At 36.7% G+C, this 20,077-nt stretch overlaps 1 protein-coding gene across 3 annotated transcripts; it reads left to right on the plus strand.

Moving 5' to 3' along the window:
* The first annotated feature begins 197 nt into the window (after positions 1-197).
* On the plus strand, positions 198-19,446 carry LRRCC1 (leucine rich repeat and coiled-coil centrosomal protein 1). Of its 3 annotated transcripts, XM_048286884.1 has the most exons (19): positions 198-411; positions 496-701; positions 1,064-1,129; positions 1,880-2,047; positions 3,885-4,054; positions 4,155-4,364; positions 5,180-5,382; positions 6,135-6,294; positions 6,628-6,776; positions 7,924-8,128; positions 10,511-10,650; positions 11,941-12,142; positions 13,236-13,421; positions 14,611-14,785; positions 15,506-15,669; positions 16,507-16,715; positions 16,907-17,044; positions 18,408-18,543; positions 19,158-19,446. In XM_048286884.1, the coding sequence occupies exons 1-19, from the start codon at positions 335-337 to the stop codon at positions 19,287-19,289; spliced, it is 3,096 nt and encodes a 1,031-aa protein (XP_048142841.1). In that variant the 5' UTR covers positions 198-334; the 3' UTR covers positions 19,290-19,446. The 3 variants fall into 3 exon arrangements, with proteins under 3 accessions (XP_048142841.1, XP_048142842.1, XP_048142843.1); XM_048286885.1 differs by lacking the exon at positions 18,408-18,543; XM_048286886.1 differs by lacking the exons at positions 198-411; positions 496-701; positions 1,064-1,129; ... (1 more) ...; positions 3,885-4,054; positions 4,155-4,364 and adding an exon at positions 4,374-4,788.
* Positions 19,447-20,077: the final 631 nt, after the last annotated feature.

The raw sequence follows: 20,077 nt of genomic DNA on the forward strand, positions 1-20,077 counted from the left end.
CCCAACACGCCCCCGACAAAAATTCAAAGCAGTCCGGTCTGTAGACCCGGCCCCTTCCTGGGCCGATGGGTAAGAAGCGGCAGGAAGCGGCAGGAAGCGGCAGGGAGCGGCAGGGAGCGGCAGGGAGCCCAGCGGAGGCAGGGGCCGTCCCCACGCTGGCCCGCGCTGCGCGGGGCTCCGGCAGCGCCGCCTCCCCGCGGCCGCGCCCGCCCGCGGCGGGAGCGGAGCGCGGCGGCGCGGCCGTGAGGCGTTTGTGTCCCCGCCGTGAGGCGTTTGTGTCCCCGCCGTGAGGCTGGGAGCGCTGCCGGGGGAGGCGAGGGAGGTTTGAAGCGAGATGCGGCCTGCGCGGGGTCCCGGCGGGATGGCGGGGATCCCCGGCGAGCTCAGCCTCATGGATAAGGGCGTTAAGAGGTGAGTGCCGACGGGCCGGGGCTGAGGGCAGGCCGCGGCGAGGGGCGGAGCTGCCCGGCTGACGGTGGGCTCCTCTCTCCGCAGCCTGCGGGACGTGTCCCTGAGCTCGGACCTGCACACGCTCAACGCCCACTGCAACCTCATCGCCAGGATCCAAGGGCTCGACCACCTCCGGAATTTGCAGCACTTGGATCTGTCATCAAACCAGATCCGCCGCATCGAGGGGCTCAGTTCCCTGGCTAACCTGCGCACCCTGAGCTTGTCCTGTAACCTGCTAACCAAAGTGGAGGGTCTGCAATGTTGTTTATTTTTGTCCATTTAGCAAGTTACAAAGGTTTTCTAAGAGTCGTCCTAAAGTTTACTTCTGGAATGTTTGCATATAATTAAGGTTATACTAAGTTAGTATGGATTAGTATGCTAACTATTTTATAAAGTAGGTTTTAAGATGCATATATAGAGTCTTTGTAAGCCTTATCATAGCAGAATGCCTTAACTTAGAAGGAAAACCTGATTTTTATATTATGATTATGGTTTAATGTCATAATTCGTAGTTATGATCTTTAAAGGTTCATTTTTCAAGCTTTGAATTTGATGAAAGCAGAGCATTCTTCTGCAAATCATACTGTTTCTGTTTTTTCCTCATTTTGTTTAGGACTGGAAAAACTCTTTAATTTAACTATGCTGAACTTGTCATACAATCACATACATGATCTCTCTGGTAAGTGACTTTGCCATGTGCTGTGCAATATAAAGCATTTGCCTCACTTTAATTTTGAAAAACTCGACCGAGTGTATTTTGAGAAGTTTCTAGCACTTCAAGTGCCAATTCACTGAATAATTCTAATAAAGATGGCAATTGCTGCTCCTCTCAGCTTTCAAGTTTCTGACACCAAAGATTGTTCTGAACTGGAATTTATTCTTTGTTTGGTGAGGCCAAGCTTGTTCCGAAAGTAGTACAACAAACATTTCAAACTTACTTCCAAAATATTCCTGTCTTTCAGTTTTATAGAACAAAAATGCAACTTTACGTATGATATGGAAGTTCTCTTCTCTTTGTTGAAATGGTCAGTTATTGCTTGTAAGATTTTATGCTACAAAATCAAGAGAACTTGTAATGGAAAATTAAAATAACATTTGTAACAATTTTGTTAATGAGCTGAGTTATAAAATGAAACTTAAAGGAAAATGTTTATTTTTATATGCTTTTTAGCAGTCAGAGATTAATCTGTTTCTTTAAAGTTAGTTCACATAGCTAGCTTAACTGTTGTACTTTGTGGTAGAGTAGCATAAGTAATTAACATATGTAGTCAAGGATATGGAGCAAGTGTTGTTCTCTCATTTCCAGTTATGATCTATTATTTACTGGATATTTTTCAACAAGATGCTATTTGTTCTAAACCCCATAGTCTAGGATTGTAGCAGAAAACATTACTTTGTGGTTGGTTGGGTTTTTCTCTGAAATTTACAGGATTTCGATCCCTTCATGGAACCAGGCATAAGATTAGCCACATTGACCTTCACAGCAACTGTGTAAGCAATATTAATCACTTACTTCAGTGTGCAAAGGGGCTGCGCTGTTTGACAATCCTCACACTGGAAAAAAATGGAAAAGCCAATCCAGTGTGTCACACAGCAGGTATGGATCTTATCTTACGTAGATATTTTGTGCTCATTAGGTCAGTAATTTCCCTTAAGTTGCGAGCCATTTTCTGAAGCTTGCAAATTCATTCATAAACTGGCCAGCCTGCAGAAATCTAAATTCTGTCAAAATTAATTCATTTTCCATTAAAAAAAATCTTTTTTTTTTCCCCATGGCATATTCTCAAAATTGTAACTTGTATGCTTTGATAAGGCTCAACATTTTCACTTGTGAGTCCAGAGGAGGGCCACCAAGATGTTTAGAGGGATGGAGCACTTTTGTGAGGAAAGGCTGAGAGAATTGGGATTGTTCAGCCTGGAGAAGAGAAAGCTTCAGGGTGACCTAATTGTGTCTTCGCAGTACCCGAGAGGAGTCTACAAGAGTCCTGTCCTAGTGACAGGACAAGGAGGAATGGCTTCAAACTGGAATAGATTTAGATAAGATATTAGGAAAAAATTCTTTACTGTGAAGTGTGATGAGGTACTGGAACAGGTTGCCCAGAGCGGTTGTGGATGCCCCATCCCTGGAAGTTTTCAAAGCCAGGTTGGATGGAGCTCTGAGCCACATGGCATGAAGGAAGGAGTATTAATATTATAAGCTGGATAGGTGGAGAATTCAAAGAATGTACGAAGAGTTATTGAACTGTATAGATAGAGGGCAGGCACAGGAAGTAGATAGTCTGCTACTGATAGAGAACACAAAAGAAAGATCAGTAGCACTGTTAGCTTTTCCTTCTTTTCCCCCTGGTTTGGTTAGCAGTGACAGACTCTAGGAACCTCTGCAGTAGTTAGCATTTTCATCCCAATAGGTGGCAGGTGTTTCACTAGGCAGCATGGAGACAAGTTGGAGAACGCATGTGGATACATCACTTTCAGTTGATTTGTTTAGAGCCTCTGGTTTGGGGGTAGGTTTTTCAGGCCACTAAAATGTTGCGCTCTAAGTTCAAACAAGTTAAATTGTAGCATCCTATATTGGTGTCGATTTGTGTGTAAGAAGGGAAAATCTGTTACAGGAAGGTAGAAATGGAGGATTGATACTTTTGGGAGAGCTCAAAGATAATTTCATTATGAAGAGTAGGACAGTAGGAATTACAACAATACAAAATAGCAACCATGTCATGAGCATACAGCTGATGTAGGTGTAATATACGTACAGTTAGAAAAGAAACATCAGAGGTACCTGCGGAAAACCAAATAAGGTTCTAAATAATCTTGTCAGGCACACCCATCATGTTTTACAAATACATTCAGGCACAACAGAAACAGTAAGAGCACTATTGAAGTTATCTGATTAACTTAGAAAATGCCACTAGTTTTCGTCTGCAAGTATTTACATACCTCTTCAAATCTATGTCTTTTGTGGCACTTTCAAAACCACAGTGTTCAGCAGCCCAAATTCCAGTAATTTAAAAATGTTAACTTCAGTGCTTTACAGTTTCATAATGCCTGACTTCATTCACTGAGAGAGGATGAAGTTGTCTAAGCCCTTTTGGAATTTGTTTTTCCATTACATTCATCTGCCCTTCCATTTGGTACAACTGTTTGGGTGCAGTAGGCTGATGTTGAAAGGTTGTCTGTGCAATTGCAGTGTGCTGATGGGGGTTGGGAAATCCTTGTGTAGATCAGGACTAGGCAGGCAGCTTCCCAGTTGATTCAATTTGTAGTGGTGTCTGTTGAAAGCCTTGGGTGGGGAAAGGTGAGACAATTGTAGATAACTCACTCCTTTTTTTCTTACATTAAAAATGCAGTGAATCATTTAAGATGATGAGGTACCTAATATACTAGACATCTCCTTAGGAGCTTGATTTCAATTTAAATGTGGTCTTTTTCTCAAGGTTATAGGGAAGCTGTTCTTCAGTCATTGCCCCAGCTAACAGCTCTAGATGGAAGAAATATTTCTGGTGAACCAGTGGACCTGGCAGAAGAAAACTGTTCAGATTTGCAGTGTTTAGAAGATATTATGGATTCTTTGGTTTCATCTGGGTGCCCTTCATCCAGAGATCAGGTGCCGTAGTTTGTGTGTACTGGTTTTAAAAATGACACGTTCTATTTTTATATTGCATGCCCCATCTTAATGCTACAAGAGTTGTCTTTTCTTCTGATAGAACCATGTCCCCTTACCACTGGCAACACCTCACATCGACCAGGCACTGGCTCAGTTTCGGCAGCGTACAAGGATACCAGTGCAAGGTGCCACCAGCTCCTCCACAGAGCTGGTCTCATCTTCTGAACCGGAGAAGACTGAGCTTGATAAAATACACAGTGAGATAAGGATTAAAAAAATAGAAGATCAGATTTTACAGATACTGCAAAAGGTGATTTTTTTTTTTCTGTGATTGCACAGCAAGTTTTGTTTGTAAGATAAGGTGTGCCTTTCTGATAATGAAACATTTGCTGAACCAGAGTAGAGAATTTCTACTGGTATGTATGGACTGACTGTGCTAATGTGTTCTTAATAATTTTGAGAAGCTGGGAATAAAATAAAACAAGTCTTTAAAACTGAAGATTGTACTTTGAATCATGACAACTTTCATACAGTATAAAAACCATAGTGTATGGGACTAGCAGATCTATTTGATCATGATATATTAGAAAATTCTTTTTATGTTTTTTATTTTACCCTGAAGCTGTCAATATCGTAGCTGAACCAGAGTAAAACATGAAATGCACCAGAGTACCTGGACAGTTGGTGAAAATTAATTTCGCCAATAGGTCTACTTGGTCTGACATGTTTGTCAGGTAATATAGTTTGTTTTATTAACATAGGTAGCTTAAGTTTGTTGGGTTTGCTTTGTGGTAGGGTTTGCATGGGTTTTTTGGCTTTAAGTGCTGTATTTGTTTTACATTTTTCACCAACTTTTTATGCCCAAGGATTTTACCAAACTTCAGGTATTTCAAAAGGAAACAACTATATGTTCTCAAGCATCCTGGGTTTACTTTAGCTTTAAAACAACAAAATATTTTAGCAGGGAGGGAAGGGATTGTAAAAGTAAAAAATTGGAAGCAATTATTTAGTTTTTATCAAAATTATTTTGTGTGAACTTTTTTAAAAATAGCTCCTGAATAAGTGTTAGAAATTAGCCAATCAGAAATTGTAACATTTCTATCTAGAACTTTGTTCTCTTCTTAGGTATCTGATAGTTCAAGACAGGAAGCTGCTCCAAGTGCTCTCAAAGCTAAGAGAGACACAGATCCAACTTCTGAGAGTGAAAATGAGAGTGGAAAAGAGAACAACAGAAAGGTCATGAAAGGAAGCAGGATCCCCACTTACCGTAAAACTACCTTATCCATGAAATGTCATGCAAGTCATCTAAAGAAGAAAGTAGCTGACAGGTATCCCAATGTTTACCATATAAAGCCAAAATGAACTAAACTGAATATTGTCAGCATGAGCAAAGTTTTAGCTTGAAACATTTCGCTGAAAGTGGTAAGTTGAGTAAATCAGTTCAGTTAAAAATGCCCTGAAAATGAGTAGCTACTGAGGCTTCATTCAGTCATTTCTCCTTATGAGCACAGTTTCTGTCTTGATGTGAGAAGGAAATAAAACTGAAGATTCCAGAACAAATATTTCCAAATTATAACAGCTTGTATTTCCATCTTTATTTTAAATTGTGGTTACAAAAGAATTCTCCACAGATGGAACTGAGTAATTAAAAAATAAAAATAAAACATACATGGTGTCAGAACAATGGTCAAGAATATGTATCCTTCATGAAGCTGAGTATGCCATAGTGATTTGTTTGATTTATATAGTAAATACCAGAAGTGATGAGTAGAAGACGATACAAATTGGAATATATTAGTTCAGTAAGCCACTGCAGCTCTACAGCTACTCTACTCTTCTAAAATTATTTCATGTCTATGTGATCATGAGATGGTTTCAAATAGCATCTACTAGCATCTACTAGTTGTAAGTATCTTTTTAGAGCTGAATGTTTGAATTTAGCTGTTGCCGCTATGGTCTGATTGCAAATTATTTTCTAAATGATTTGAACTCTCTAGTATTCAGCTGCTGCACAGAACTTTAATTTTTTTTCACTTAAAAGCATCTGAATCCACTGTTACTGTTTAAACTCTGCATATAGGGAAGAGAAGAAGAGTTCCTCAAAGTGTCCATGCTCCAATAAGAAAGACTCTCATTTTAAAGTAGTGGGAAGAAAAGCTGAAATACTAACTGGAAGGCAGAGCAATATGGAAAAAGTAGAAGAATGTAATTCAAATCGCATAGAGGAATCAACATACCGAGTAAGTTTTGCATCATTTCAAGTTAAATAAAAGTATATTTTCACCTGAAGCCAAACATGTGTCTCCTGGTCAAACTAAAACTGGAGGTGACAAAAATAATTGCATGTAGATAGTGTCAAAAGTAGTAGAGTTCTTGCAGCGTCAACTGGGAGAGGATGTATTTTTTTTCACTTTTATGGGAGTTTTTGGCCTGGTCTCTTGCACTTTCTTCTGTCATCCATGAATTCCAGAGAGACAAAAAAGTCCTGTTCTACAATTATAAATATTGTTTGTCATTTTTGGATATGCTTGAATATTTCCTAGTAAGTTGATGCTTATCACATTCTTGCTAAGGCACTGATTCAAGAACTGGATCAGGAAAAAGAAAGGAGGTGGAAAGCAGAGCAAGCAGAGAAGAAATTATTAGAGCATGTCAGTGAGCTACAGAAGCATGCAAAAGAAGAAAAGAATATTCAGAGTATGGCTGTGTACAATACAGACAGGTAGGGAAACAATGCTGTAGTCTAAGAGTTTGTTATGGGTTTTTTTTTTAGTTTCCAATAATTCATTTTGTAGGCTTAAAAAACAAGAACAGCTTTAAGCAATATACTTGGAAAATAAGGCATCAAGAAGTAGTGCTAGAATTTCTCTCAGTATTAACTAGTGACATTCCTTTCTGCAGCTTGCTTCTGGTTCTTGTAGAACAGGATCAGTGAGCCACTTTCCTACAGTTCTAGCTGTTACTTTCCAAACAATCTGTATCATAACTGTACCTTCAGTTCAAGCTCTAGTAGCTGTCCCATGTCATACTTCTGCCTTCTGTTTCCCAATCTCCCTTTCCACATATACCTAGAGTGTTCTTTGTTTTTTTCTGCACAGCATATTAGAAAAAAAATGTTTCTAGCAGGCCAGAGTCAGCCCATAGGCTATGTGCTGTGCAGGGCAGGCCTAGTAAATCTTCAGAGAGATGGTTGTCCCCGTCCTTGTCTGTTCTGAGCAGCAGCCTTGTCTTCAAAAGATCTCCCTATTTTTGGAGATGTCTGCTCCATTTGTCTTTTTTTAACTGCATTGTATTTATCAAAACCACATTTTCTTTCTTTTAGGAAAAACCAAGCCACGTGCTTCCTGAGTTACCATCCGTGACTGACTGACTATTTCCCCTTTTCCCCTTCTTGTTTTAGGTTCACCTCCCACTTTTATTTTATACCCATCTACATTTATACCATCTTCTATAAGAGGCTTATTATGTTTCTCTTCTGTTGGGATAGATCTTATATAAAAATTGATAAAATATTTAGGATATTTCAGAGTTTCTGAAGATAATTATTAAATTACAAATGGATAGTGTATGTTCGAAGTTGATGTAAAGCAAAGTCATACTGGAATGTCATTTCCTAAAAGATGTATTTATGAGGTTGTCTCCACCTCAGGTTTTTTAAATTGAAGCTCCATAGAGTAATGCTACACATGACTTAAGTAATAGTTTACATCTTTTTAAACACTTTTACGTGACAGTGCTGTAAATAGTAAAATGCAGTAAAAACCAAGATATGTTGCTACAACAGTTACTAATGCCTTTTTCTCAATGTATTTGGCATCAAACTTACAGGTAAAATGTTTGTAATACAACTGCATTGCATTTATTCTCAGGTTAAAGGAATTGATATTGAAAGAGAGAGATGCCAAAGCAAGACTCCAAGCAGATGTCCAACAGTTGAAAGGTGAAACTGAAAGACTTACTAATGAACTAAATCAGGCAAGAAATAAAGAAGCAGAACATCAGAAGGCCATGCAAGCTTTAGAAGAAACACTGTCCAAGATGGAGACACAGAGATTGCAGCAGCGAGCAATAGAGGTAAATATTTTTCATGAGTAAGTTATACAGTGGCAACAGGGTGGCTACCATAGTCCTGAATACAAAGAAACACTGCATTTTACCAGCATTGAGTCTTGAGTTTTGCACAATAAAACCTGGGGCTTCTTTTCTACATAGTAGTAATTAATAACAGGTATGCATTTTAATTGTCAGTTAATGTATTTTATAAATAGAAGTATGTCATGTGATGTGGTCTTAAGATACAGGAGAACAAATCCTAGGTACATAATACTGAGAGTTGATATTTTCTGAAAACAGAGTGTTACAAAGACAAGTTTTTTAAAATACTGCTAAAATCAGTAGAGATCTTACTGCTGGGATGGAAATCTGAGGGTTGTTTGTTCTGCTGATCTAAAGAATTAGATGCTTTTAATTGCAACCAGAACAAAACAGTGATTGCTGAGAACTTCAAAGATTCTGGTTAGTTTGTGTGATGTTTTGTTTTTGTTTGTTTGGGATTTTTTTGTTTTGTTTTTACAGCTAGAGAAGATAATGATGCTTTTGTAGTCAGGGCTCTTTGTTGAGGATACAAATATTATAAGATCAAGATGCTGGACCAGATACTGCCACTATTTCTTTCTGAAAAATTAATTGCTGGATTTTCAGTGTCCTCCAATGTCTATTCCTTTTGTTTGTTTATATTCCTATGTTAGTCCATTCCTGTCTCACTGAACTTAAAAAAATTGACTCTTACCACATCCATGAAAAGTCAATAAACTGATAGTGTGGTGCTCTGGGAAGTGATGTTGTTCAGGTTCCCTGGAAGGAATGAGAATCAGGGAGTGTGCTGACAGACAAACTGCAAAGCACCATTCAAGACACTCTCTACTTTAGGCTCCTGTTCGGGCACTTGAGTGGCTCTTCCGTTTCTTCCTTAGCAGCAGATACCCTGGAGCTGTTAGAGAATCTAGAAGTGACCTTCAGTTTAGATCAGGTATCTGCCTGTCAGTTTGAAATGTACTAAATTTAGTGATTTAGAGAACAGAAGAGTGGGATTTGTGTGTGTGTGTTTTTTTCTATCCTATAAGGACGGATACACCTTATTGATGTGTGAGGTTTTTATTTTTCCTTTAATGAGTTTGTAGAAATAAGTCATCTCTTTTGGTGGTAGTAGCATTGTTTTTATCAACTGCAAAACTTTATTAAGGGAAAGTCTTTGTTCCTGTCTTTAAGATCCTGTAGCAAATACTCTGTAATAATTATGTTTCAAAGAATAATCATGATGCTCTAGAAACTAAATAGTATTTTTGAATGTTCAGATTTAATATACATTTGGCCTATTTTATCAATTCCAAGATTAAGAAATTCTAGAATATTTCATAGAGCTTTCTCACCTACATCCTGGCAATTACCTTCAGTGGTAAATTACTCCATGTAGCCACTGTTTAAGTCAGCTTCAGTCAGCATTACTAGATGACCTCTTGAAGGGGGATTCAAGATGAGTAAGTTTACTATGCATCTAAATGTGTACCCTGTTTTCAGGTAGTCTTTAAATTTGCATGCGTTCTTGCTTGGCATTTTTTAAGTGCTTCAATTTACGAGAGAATTGCTTCTGTTCTTCCACAAAACAAAGGAATACAGTGGGGTGTGTCTAAAAGTTACTCATTAAACTATTCATGAAAAGGCTTACCATGTAGAACATGAGAACTTAGCCTTCTGTAGTGTCCTGATTCTGAACTACCATTTAATGAGTAATCAAAATCTTTTTCATAACTTTTTTCTCATCTTTTTTCTTCATATTGAATCAGAAAAGAGTTTTGTATTTAAAAGGCTTAAGTCTATAAAATGGAATTACTCATAAAAGCTTGCATCGAATAGAAAAAGTGGAGTATGCCATCTGGTGTTTATACTGATTGTACATTTTTTGTAAAATCATTAGAAAGCAGCTCTGTTCAGCAACTCTAAACTGTACAAATCAGAAAGATGGAGATTTTTACAAAAGTGGAGTGTTAAAAAAAGAAATTTCTGTTGAAAACATCTAAAAATGTTTTGTTTGAAACTAATACAAGTATGACAATATGAGAGTTTCTAATTGAGGAAATCATTCTGTCAATGCACTTCTGCTTCTGCAGGACGCCTTTAAGTTCTTTACAAATTAAGTAAATGCCCTTGGTTCTTTATTAAGGTCACTTTTTGTGTTGTAGTAAGTTAAGTTAAGACTTTTTTTTAAACATCTTGTCTTAAATTTCTTCAAGTGTTACAATATATATTAAGAAAAAACCAAAATAAAACCAAAACCAAACAAAAAAGCTCAAATAAACTCTTAGAAAGCACCTGTTCCTTTGCATTCTAGTATAAAACATGAAGACTGGATTACAGATTTAAGAAAATCTTGTTCTTGTCTTTATGAATTCCACACAGATGAAACAGGTGCAAGAAGCAGAGCTTAAAGCATCAGCAAATGAAAGAGAAGTACAGTTACTGCGAATATCCGTCCGACAACAGAAGGAGAAGGTAAAACAACTACATGAGCTTCTTGTATTAAGAGAGCAAGAGCGAAGGTATGGGGTCATTATTTTCTTTTCACAAGTTAATAGAGATGCTTGTGTTGCCAACATGTTTTGCTTAAATGTGTTCTAAAGTACTGGTGTGGTTTTGTTTGGGTTTGTTTTGTTTGGGGTTTTTTTGATTAGTGGGAGAGATGGTCTTTGTGAAAATGTAGATGTACTCCCACACATTTTCTTGCTCATTTAAGAGTATCTTGTAGATTCCTGACTCATGAGTTCATGTAGGCAACTTCCAGCCTTTCACGTGAATGGTTCTTGTCTTATTATATGGGTGAATTCTTTATTTTAAGTACTCGATCTGTAATCCAGGAATTATCAGATAAAAATAAAATTGTATGTGAATTACTGTCTGAAGAGCTGCATATGCTACAGTAACACAGTGTTCCAAAAAACCAGTCAGCTTCTGCAGTATCTTGCTTGTGGGTGGAGGGTGAGTTACTTGCCTGGCTGTTCTCCTCTTTGAAAATTTCCCTTTTTTTGGCAAATACTTGAGGCTAAGTTCTGTGGTGTTCAGCTAATACAATCAAATATGTGTACAAACTAAAGCAAGAAGCACCGTGTGGTATAGTAATATATAACAAAGGTTATTAATAAAATAAGCTGGTTACATTTGCTGAATTTAACAAGGGAAAATATATTCAGATACCAAGAAAATTGCAGGTTTAGATGGGAAGAATCTGATAGCTGTGTTTTGAGAACTTCCAATAATTACCTCATAAAGCTCCAAAAGATGTAATGTGAAGGACAGTGGATATTTTATTTTATATTGTTTTGATTTTAAGTAGATGAACAGAGTAGTGTTAAAGTACAGGGTAGATTTGCTTCATCATTGTCCTTTAGGTCCCTCTTGCTGCTGCTGCTTTTCAGGTTTTGGGTCTGAGTGAATAGCACCAGTTGTTGGGTGAGGGTGAAGGGAATGACTGACTGCAGAAGAGGGTGTCTGGCTGTACACGGCTTTTCTCTGATTCCAGTGTCACTTCCAGATGTTTGCTAACAGCAAAGCAAACAAGTGCTAACTAACAGGAAAAGCACAAATGAACAATTTCTACAAACGTTTGAATTAAAAAGTAAGGATATTCCTTTGGGTGTTTTAACAGTAGTCAACAGAATTTTCCTCATGCCAGGGCCATTGTCATAGAAGACTGAAAACTGTCTGTGCGATGAAAGAATTTATCCCATTTATTATGTAGTTCATTATCGTTGTTCAGTAAGGCCAAGGAAATGAATTAAAGCAGCATTGTGAGATCCTGCAGTTCATGTCTCAAGTATGCTTGACAATTTCAGGAAAGAACTTGAAACCCGAGTTGCTTTAAATGGACCTGAATTTCAAGACGCTTTGTCAAAAGTAATGGCTAAAGAGGAGCAGAGGCATGAGCAGCATGTTAGAGAATTTCAGGAGAAAATTGACATGTCAAACCAGAAGTACAGAGAGTTAGAAGATGAATTTCGTTTAGCTTTAACAATCGAAGCAAAAAAGTTTGAAGAGGTAAGACTAAGGGAACATTTCATCTCCCACTAGGTGGGGTTGTAGTTCTCTTAAGTATGCTGGGTTTGGGAGGATATTTTGGGTGTGGTTTTTGGTGTTTTGCTGGGTTGGTTTTTTATCCCTATGGTCTTTGCTCTAAGGATTCATGCAAAAATACTGGTAGAAAGATTTGAAATACCAGTGATTAGAACAATGACAGCAAATGCCAAGTCAACACTCAAAAACCCCAGCATTTTTGTTTATATGTAGAACATAATCAAAAGAAATTTTAAAAACATCTTCTGTCTGATGTTATTAATTTCTTTTAAAATATGTTGACCTTCTATTAGAATATATTCAATTACAAGTTTTACTCTTTTTTGGTTTGTGTTTTGATAAGGTTATAGTTAAATACATATACAAGTGTATTTAATAATATAGTTCCTTATTGTGTAAATTTTCCAAATTGAATTTTGGATATACATTTTGAAACTCAAATTCGACGCTTGCTTACTAAATTCCTTAGAGAATTTATTTCTGTGGCTAGTACGTACATTTTTTTATATGTTAAATAAAATATTAAATGCTTCACCTTAAGCTTGGTTTTCTTCGTTTTAAATCAGTTTTAAATAGATGGGAAAAGAGGGGAAAGAAAAGACAGGGGGTTTACCCTTCAAGTCTTTCTGTTGCAAGAAAAAAAGGTTTGAATGAACTTTGTTCTTCTTTTGAGATTTTAATGTCAATTTTAACAATGAGATTAAATCAAGGTATTGTTTCCAGTTACCAAGTATGGTTTTTCTGCTCTGCTTCCCATCCACCCATGGATTTTTTTTCTCTGTGTGTGGGTTTTGTTTGTTTGGGGTTTTTTTGTTATGTTTTGTTGGGTTTGGGTTTTTTCTACAAATATGTAGCTGGGTAGAATATGTAGCTGTTTTTCAAGTAGAAGTTTCACCAACAAACCAGGAGAAAACCAGTTTCAAATATTCACTAATTTCATAGACCACTGATGAATTTCTGTGTCTTCACTTAAAATTCAAATGTCACTTGTGTTTATATATGCACACTTTTTTTTGAAATGTTAGCATTTTTTAAGTCATGTCTTATAAAATTTTAGGTAAAACACGGTTTTGAAAAAGTTTCTGCTGACCTAGTTGAACACAAACAAGCCCTCTTTGAGTTGGAACAAAGGGAAAAAGACATGGCAAGTCTGATCCAAGACCTGACAAATATAGTGGAGGAACAGAAAGGAAAAATTGCAGACTTAACAAAATCAAATGAAGAAGCTACAGCAAACCTAAAGGTATTTGTTTCAAAACATTTCAACTACATGTTATTTTTTTGTAATGTTTCATCTATAAAAGTTAACGATTCCATACAAACTTGATAAACTAAACTAAACGACACAGGTTTCCGGTTGCACCAAAACCCAGTACTGCATGTCAGCCTTTATTCTTGCATCTTGCACTTCTATTTCTCACAAACACCGCTCCCCATATAGAAAAATCTAGATTCATTCTTGTCGTCGAAAGTGCACTCTTTGCCCTTCGAGCAGTAGCAGTTTATATATAATCAGCTGGTCAATCAAAACTACGTTAATATTCCTGACCCCTTGTAAATTCAAGGAAATAGAACATGCTTCTGCATTGGTCATTGTACATGAAGTAGAAATGTAATTGAACAAATAATGCAGTGTAATTGTTAGGAGCTTAGTATCTCCTACTTGTATAATACTAGCAGTATTATTCATTATCTACTAATTGTCAAATTTTAATCTTAAACACTGTGGGCACAGTTGCTTTGTGGTAACATATTCTAGTACTATCCTATTATCCTTAATTAATTCTTAAAAATCTTAAGAACATAACTTCTAAATGGTCGTGTGATCTAGTCCAGCTTTGTGCTAAAAGTTGGGTGCAGTACAACCTCTGCACAGCTGTTTCTAATCTCCCCTCTACATGTTGCTGTTAGGGTGTCCAAACATTATGTTGTTGTACAGAATAGGATTCTGCCAGTCAGTGGTGCTTCTAAGAACAAAATTGGAAAATACCTACATTAAATAGCTGTAATCAGTAAAACAAAAAGTAGCTTGGATAACTGAAAATAAATACTTATCATTGGAAGTGAAAGTTCATCCCAGCTTCTGTCTCCTTCTGATTCAGTTTTTAATATCTTTACTTTCTCTTTTGCTTTTCTTGACTTCTGCATTTGTAATTCTAAATGGGTTTTTATAATGACATTGAGAATTTATAGTGGCTATTTAGAAACCAGCTTTACTGGTTTTTGGAATTGTATGTCTATTTGAAGCAAACATACGTGTTTCACAACTGGAACAAGATGCAGATAGAACCACGAATGCAAGTAGAATATTTCTCAGTGAACTTAATCTGCTATATATAAGTATTACTTTCCTAATCCATTAGTACTGATTTGAAATTTTGAATGTTGTTTTAAATGATCTTACTGTCTTTTCCCAATGTTTGTTCATATAGTGTCGAACTGAAGAACTTGAAACTCTGATTGAGGAGGACAAACAAAAGGCTGTTCAAGTTGAACTTCTAAAAAAGGAAAATGGAAAACTTACTTCCCAGCTGACAGCCCAGGAATCTGTGATTGATGGACTAAAAATGGAAAGAAAAATATGGGGGCAGGAGTTGGCAGAACAGGGTAAAATAGCAGGTTATTTTTCTTTTGCAGAAGAAATGGTGGTGTTCAATATCTTATGTTTCAAATAAACACTCCAATATAGTTGTAATCATGACAGGGCCCTTGGCTGCCTTCCTGATCTTATCCAGTTGTAAAGATGATGTGCAGAAATAGGTGTTCCGTGGCACACAGGCTGGTATAGGATCTGTAACAGCATTTGTGGGAGTCAGCTGCGAATACAATATATCTGTTTCCTGAAAATGTGAAAATACCATAATGTTGAACAAAGAACTTTTAAACATGAAACTAGAAAAACTAGGATTTGTAAATAATGTTATGTATTACTTCTCATCTAGCAGGGAAGTCTAATATGAAAATTTCAGTATATATCTTAAAAGAGTGTTAAATGCTGGGAGGAAAAAAAAAAGTTTGGGCATTTTTTAATTTCATGTGACTCAGCACCACCTTGTGGTCCTTTGGGGTCTGTAAGATTTGCTGTCAACTATTTTTCAGAGAAGTTTTCAAAAAGGATAAAACACAGACCTTCAGTTCTGCATTTCCTCTTAAGTGTTATCTACCTACAGATTAAATCCCTACAGTGTTTCCATTGGACAAAATAGTCAGTACTTTGGTTTGTAAGGTTCTTACCTTTTCCTCGCCCAGCCCCATCTCCCAACATTCTACATCTTGAAATCATCTATAACATGAGTTGCTGTAATGTGAAAATCCTGTTTTGTCTAGGAGCTCATCTTGCACAAGATCGGGGGAAACTGGAGGCAAAAATTGAAGTTTTAACAAATGAGATGGACACGTTAAAAAAGCAAAAGGAACAGGACAGTGATACCATAAAAATTAAAAACAAAATAGTGGATGATCAGACAGAAACAATTAGGAGACTAAAAGAAGTAAGTGCCATATCTGACAATTTGTGTGCTTAACTTTCACTGCAAGTCTTAATTTTAGCTGTCACAAAGCCCGTGATGAAAGCTGGGTCTGCACTCGTGGTTTACCAACTCACAGATCACAATCAGGCTGTCAGTGGCAATTCATTTCACTGAGAGCAGAAGAGGGCTTTTTATTAAATTGATGCACAGTGATGGTACTTTGAATCTCCCACTGAACCATATTTATGTACAGACTTTCTTCTCTTTGCTTTGCTTCAATTTATTCTTGATAACGATTTTGAGAGAGGTGAAAGTAGGATAGCATAATTCTTCCTGAGTGTTTAAAAGAAAAGGAAAAACATTTATTTTACAACATAAATATTTTTTCTTTATTTTGTTCTTGTAAAACAGTGTTTTGGCAGCAGAGGTACTATGTTTTGTCCCAGAATTCTATTTGTCTCATTTAGAGACTTAAGACTAGCTTATTAATCAAAATTTTGTAGCATGTTATGTCAAAGTTAGATGCATTACTCATTGTTACAGATTGTGAGCTCAGTGACTTACATATAAGTTGTTTATTCAACTCTTATGTAGAATAAGAGTTCAAAATAACTTTTTTCTTAACTTGCTTGCAACTTCAGATTTGTGTTTTGATGACTTTGCTTTTTATTCTGACTTCTTTCAGATGAAGATTAAGTAACTGACTAAGTAACTGACTATCACTTTCTAAGTGTTCTTCATACATTCAGAAGAGTAAACTTTCACGTTCTTCTCTGCTTTATTCCATCGTAGACTAAACAAATACTCTTAAGGGGTAACAATCAAGTTTATGTGTTCTAAAATACTTGTCTTCTAAAGGGCTTACAAGAAAAAGAGAAACAAGTCAGAAAACAGCATGAAGAAAATCGGGAAGCTCAGAAATTGCTTCAAGTGCAGTTGGATGAAAAAGCTGCTGAATGTGAAAAGCTAATAGAAAAATTAGAAAGGCAAAATGAAAGAAAAGACGAATTAAAGCAACTGCTAGAAGAAAAAGAAATAGAACTTGATGACATTAAGAATGCACACAGGTAATACAAATCACAATAATTCTTTGGGATCATTGTATGCAACACAGCTCTGAAGTTATTCTATGTTCAGAGAGTACTCGCTTGCTATTAAAACTCACAGAAATGAGGAAAGATGGAAGCTTGAAAAACTTTTCTGCCCTCCTAAGAAGTGGTATTTGCATTAATTGTAAATATGTGCATTTTATTTTCAGTGCACTGAAAAAGAGGTGGCAAGGTAAAGGAGAGCTGTTAAGCCAGCTGGAGGTGCAGGTTAAACAAATGAAGGAGAACTTCGATTTCAAAGAGAAGAAGTTGATTGAAGAGAGAAATAAAAGCCTTCAAAGTCAAAGGTGAACACTTTATTAGTTTATTTTGTGACTACTCAGTTACTGTAGAGTTGCACTATTAATAACTGCAGAAATGCTCAATTATATGGTGAAAGAATGCGTTAATACCTTTTTAACTACTTGGTGAGCCCAGTTACAAACTGGGCCTAGAAGGAATTCCTGCTGTAGAGGTGACTTACTTCATGGAACTGGCATTCAGTTACAGCATTCGTTGTCTGAACTTCTTAATTTCCATTTTCTTTGAAAATAACCTCATACAATTGGCCTTGTCCCATCAATCCAATTTGTCCCAATCCTTTCTGTAGAGTCTTCCTGCCCTCCTGCAGATCAACACTCCTGCCCACCTTGGTGTCTGTTAATCACTGTTTGAGTCTGTGACAAACAGACTGTTTCTAAATTACCTGTCATTCTTTTCCCATAAAAATAGCAAGATTTTTAATTTATTTTCTTATTCCTCTTGTACTGTCAATTTCTTTGATCAGTTAATAGTTAAATATGAGATGATACAGAAACAAGTAGTCATAACCTGGAAAATTATTTCATATGCTTCTGGAATGATGGAGAAGTTTGTTAGACTGATGCCTGTGATAAGTTTAGATTCTTACTATAATTTTTACTTTATTCTTTGGCCCACTTCTCATGGTTTTCTTCCTTCCTCCCAACTACTCTTGAGAAAATACCAGATAGTTAATAAGACTGCATAAAAAGAAAAAAACCAGAACTACAACAAATCGACAGCAAACAACACTAACAAAAAAGCCAAACAAAACCAACCACCTCAAATAGTCAATAGTACTGGGGTTTGGAAGTGTTAGAAGAACAACAGTGAAACTAAAATTTTTGATCTAAATAATTCTGGTTTGTTTCAGAATTTTGTTGTAAATTTATTGTATAAATTTGCATTGCTTTTTGTTCCTACATACTTAAGAATTATCCCTTAAAAGCAGAATGTGCTTGGAGTTAAAGAAAATGCTTCTTTATGGTGAAGGAGGCACTTTTCTATTTCTGTGAGACAGAGACTCACAGGCCATTCACAGGATCACACAGTTCATTCCCTTCTTGGGAACCAAAAGCATAAGGAAATGTTTGAAAACAGGTGGAGCTCTTATCCATGTTGACAGTAGCAAGCCCTAATCTTCATATCCTTTGCTAGCGATTAAATGCCTCTCCGAAGAGAATGCCCAGAGTCCTAAACACAGTGCATAAAGCTAGAACATGTACTTGAGAAAACAGGACACCTTCTGATGCCAATATGCAATTGTCTTCATGCTTATGTTATTAAAACCTTATCAAAGGCAGAGTTGGACAAAGCAAAACACTTCAGCTGTTTGCGGGAGTGTGATTTTTTTTTTAATCGTTTTTTTAGGATTGCTGTGGAAAAGCTTCATAAAATGGATAATGCTTTCAGAAAACAGCTTGAGTCAGTGTTGGCAGCACATCAGGAAGAACTCTTGCACCTGGCAAATGAAAAGGAAAAACAAATTGAAGCAGCAAATGAAAAAGTAATTTTAGTACTCAATTTTATATTTATTATATTTGCATTTTTATTCTACAGCTGCTACAAGAGTGGTGCTTGGAAGTCTCCTGTTTCAATCTATCAGGCTGACTCTGGATGGAAACAGTCCTGGTTTAGTACTCAATCTTTGCATAGCAAGAAAATCTCTAGACTTGTTGCCATCATGAAGTTTTGAATTCAAGCAAAGTAAAGCTCCATGCTATGTAGCTACTACGAATCACTAGCTAAACATTTCCTTATCTATACAGGCAAGGGTAATGATGACTGTGCCAGATAATCCATTTAACTCACTTATGCCAACCTTAACAGTTACTGTTTCTGTTACCTACTGCATTCTTCCTTAACATGACAACTGGTGCACTTTTTTCCATAATAACTTTCTGGGTCGATACAGTACTTGCTATCTCCTAGCAGATCAATACATTCTTTTAAAGAAAGATTTTGCTACTGCATCCAGTAGCAAGAGTAGTGCATAGCATATTCAAACAGAAGCATATAAGTCTTGCATTACTTATCAGTGTTAAAAATTGCCAAGATTATATGGGTTTAGGTGTATTAAGAAAAGCAAGAATTCTGTTTCTTCTCTGTGTGCTCTTTCAGGTTTACTCTGTTGAAGAAGAAATGCGGGAGCTTCTGCAAGAAATGGCAAACAATAAAAAAGCCATGGAAAATAAAATACGACGACTTACACATGCACTGAATGATATTCAACAAGACTTTGAAGATCATTAATATTTATACTAAAAATGGATATTACACAAGCAGTTTCATACACTGCAATGCACTTTGCCTTGTTTTCTAGACAACTAAGTCTGTTGTATATTTTGATAATTCAGGGAGTAGACATAAATGTTTTGACATTATTTTCATAATAAATAGTTACTTCTAATGTTTGGTTATTTTTAACTGCTGTCAAAACGGGTCACAACATGTATAGATGAAAAGCATCATATAAAATTAGGAATTGGCATGTTTAATAAGAGAAAAGGAAGTTGGAAAGTTCTAACCCAAGAGCTTGAAGCTTTGCTTCAGTGAGGTAAAGATTCTTAAAATGAGAAAACCAAGAATGTTGACTCACAGAAGGGCTTGGGTTGGAAGGGCCTTAAAGATCATCCAGTTCCAAACCCCCTGCCATGGGCAGGGACACCTTCCACTAGACCAGGTTGCTCAGAGCCCCATCCAACCTGACCTTGAGTACTTCCAGAGATGGGGCATCCACAACTTTCTGGGCAATCTATTCCAGTGCCTCACCACCTTCACAGTAAGGAATTTTTTCCTATTATCTAATTTAAACCTACTCTCAGTTTAAAACCATTCTCCCTTGTCCTGTCATAACATGCCCTTGTAAATAAACTCTCTCCATCTTTCTTGTACCTGAAAACATGTTTACTCTGCCACTGTTGGAGAATGTACAACTACTGCAACTTAGAGTGGCTTTTTTGGCAGCATAGTTTGGTTTTCTCCACAGCAATAGGCTTCCTACCAGGCTTTTGAAATAAAGGAGATAATAACCTAAGAGC

Source organism: Corvus hawaiiensis, chromosome 26 (genome assembly GCF_020740725.1).
Source record: "Corvus hawaiiensis isolate bCorHaw1 chromosome 26, bCorHaw1.pri.cur, whole genome shotgun sequence".
Taxonomy (NCBI): Eukaryota; Metazoa; Chordata; class Aves; order Passeriformes; family Corvidae; genus Corvus; species Corvus hawaiiensis.